The sequence below is a fragment of the Solanum lycopersicum genome, chromosome 1 (genome assembly GCF_036512215.1).
Source record: "Solanum lycopersicum chromosome 1, SLM_r2.1".
Classification (NCBI taxonomy): domain Eukaryota; kingdom Viridiplantae; phylum Streptophyta; class Magnoliopsida; order Solanales; family Solanaceae; genus Solanum; species Solanum lycopersicum.
The window spans coordinates 28,019,260-28,021,660 of NC_090800.1; the positions used below are offsets into that span (position 1 = coordinate 28,019,260).

Here is a 2,401-nt window from a genome sequence, read left to right on the forward strand (position 1 = left end):
AGAACATCAAAAAGTAGGAGGTATGAATCAAGAGATTGATATTCCTAAATGGAAGTGGGATTTGATAAATATGGACTTCATCACACGATTACCACGAACTCGCAAACAAATAATCCATTGGGGTGATAGTTGATAGGATGATTAAGTCTTATAGCTTCTTGGAGGTCAAGACTACATATTTGGCCAAGGACTTTTCCAAGCTTTACATGAATGAAATTGTAAGGTTGCATGGGGTTCCTTTTTCTATCATCTCAGATTGAGGTCCTCAGTTTACCTCTCATTTCTGGAAGTCATTTCAGAAAGGTCTTGGTACTCAAGTTAACCTTAGTATAACATTTTATCCACAGACAGATGGGTAGGCAAAACGTATTGTTAAGACCTTAGAGGATACGTTGAGAACTTGTGTCATCGATTTCTAAGGTAGTTGGGATGATCACCTTCCTCTTATTTAGTTTGCCTACAATAATAGCTATCATTCCAGCATTCAGATGGCCCCTAAGGAGGCTTTATATGGGCGTAGATATAGATGTCCTATTGGTTGGTTTGAAGTTGGTGAAGCAGCTTTGATAGGGCCAAATTCAGTCGTTTATGCTATTGAGAAATTACAACTCATTAGAGATAGACTTAAGACAACCCAAACTCGTTAGAAATCTTAGGAAGATGTAACGAGAAGGGAACTAGAGTTCCAAGTAGATGATTGGGTTTTTTGAACGTCTCACCTACGAAAGGGGTGATGAGATTGGGAAAGAAAGGGAAGATCTGTCCTAGATATGTTGGCCCTAAAAAGATTAGGAAAAGGGTTTGCAAGGTGTCATATGAGTTAGATTTTCCAGCAGAATTTGCAGCAGTGTGTCCGATCTTCTACATCTCACTCTTGAAGAGGTGTGTGCGTGATCCAGCCTTTGTGGTGCCTTTAAAAAGTGTGGTGGTGAAAGATAGTTTTTCTTATGAGGATGTACCAGTTGAGATTCTTGATCGTCAAGTTGGAAGGTTGAGAAACAAAAACAACGCCTCAGTCAAGGTTTTGTGGAGGAGCCAGTCTGTAGATGGAGCTACTTGGGAAGCAGAACCATCCATGAAAGCCAAGTGTCCTTACCTCTTTCCTTCCGATTCCACTCCAGCTTGAGGTAATAGTTTCTCTAAAGTTTTAGAGTCATTCATGTGTAAATTAAGTTTTAGAATCATGTTCCCTCAGTTTGTACTTGCATTTTTAGCGTAATTTCATGTACTCAACACTCAATTAAGTAAGAAACTCAGTTCTCAGTGTTTAGTAGCGGGGTTTGCAGCTCTCTCCCTCTATTTAATCTAATTTAGTCTTCGTTCGAGGACAAATGTTCCCATGGGGGAGATAATGTAATACCCCATAGCCAAAATAGAACAAAAAATAGTTTTTCAGAAAAATCTGCAAGTTCTACCAACGCTGGCATCGAGGGACTGTAGACTCAACCACGGTCCGTCCTCACCATTGAAGGGATAAGAAACTCCCCCAAAATTTCAACCCAGAAAAATTATCTTGGACGATGGACAAACTTACGGTGCGTAGGTCAGACGACGTTCCGTAGTCCGTCACCATAAATCAATACTACCTTCACCCACTCTATGACAATAGATAGGGATTACAATCATGGTCCGTAGGTGGACCTACGATCCGTAGCTCTGACCGTAGGTGGAAAATTTGCAGATAGTTAAGTTGAAATGCAATTGGGTAATCTAAAAATAATATTAACTCTTACCACAAAATGAATTAGGTGTTATATAACCTACCCACAGATAGATAATTGAATTAGCTTTACATATACATAGACCTTGATAAAATCAAACCTCCGAGTAAAAAGGTATGCCCATTTTAGTAAAGGCCTGTCGAACAGGCCCCAAATGATGGATAATGTAACATCCTGTAGCCAAAACAAACCAAAAATTATTTTTTCAGAAAAATCTACAGGTGCTACAAACGGTGGCATCAACGGACCGTAGCCTGAATCACGGTCCGTCCTGCACAACCGTCGATGGGATCAGAAACTCCCAAAAATTTCTGCCCGGAAAAATTGGTTAAGTCTTAGACGACGGACAGACTTACGGTCGGTAGGTGAGACGATGGTCCATAGTCCGTGACCGTCAATCAAGACCCCCTTCACCCACTCTCTGACAAAATATAGGGATGAATAGCATGGTGCTTAGGTGGACCTACAGTCCGTAGGTGGAAAATTTGCAGACAGTTAAGGAGAAATGTAGTTGGGTCAACTTCAAATAGTCATAACTTTTAGAAAAAAATGAATTAGGTGTCCCATTAACTACACACAGATAGATAATTGAATTATCTTTCCATATCCATAAACCTTGCTAAAATCAGACCTCAAAGTAAAACGTTATGGCCATTTAAATTAAGGTTAGTCGAACAGTC

At 40.0% G+C, this 2,401-nt stretch overlaps 1 protein-coding gene across 1 annotated transcript; it reads left to right on the plus strand.

Moving 5' to 3' along the window:
- Positions 1-733: 733 nt before the first annotated feature.
- Positions 734-1,126, plus strand: LOC138341793 (uncharacterized). The gene has a single exon (XM_069293612.1). It carries the CDS (start codon positions 734-736, stop codon positions 1,124-1,126), a length of 393 nt encoding a protein of 130 aa, XP_069149713.1.
- The last annotated feature ends 1,275 nt before the right edge of the window (positions 1,127-2,401 follow it).

Bases quoted from the DNA above. Each gene is read 5' to 3' on its own strand.
- LOC138341793 (XM_069293612.1), top strand. From the start codon at position 734: ATGAGATTGGGAAAGAAAGGGAAGATCTGTCCTAGATATGTTGGCCCT.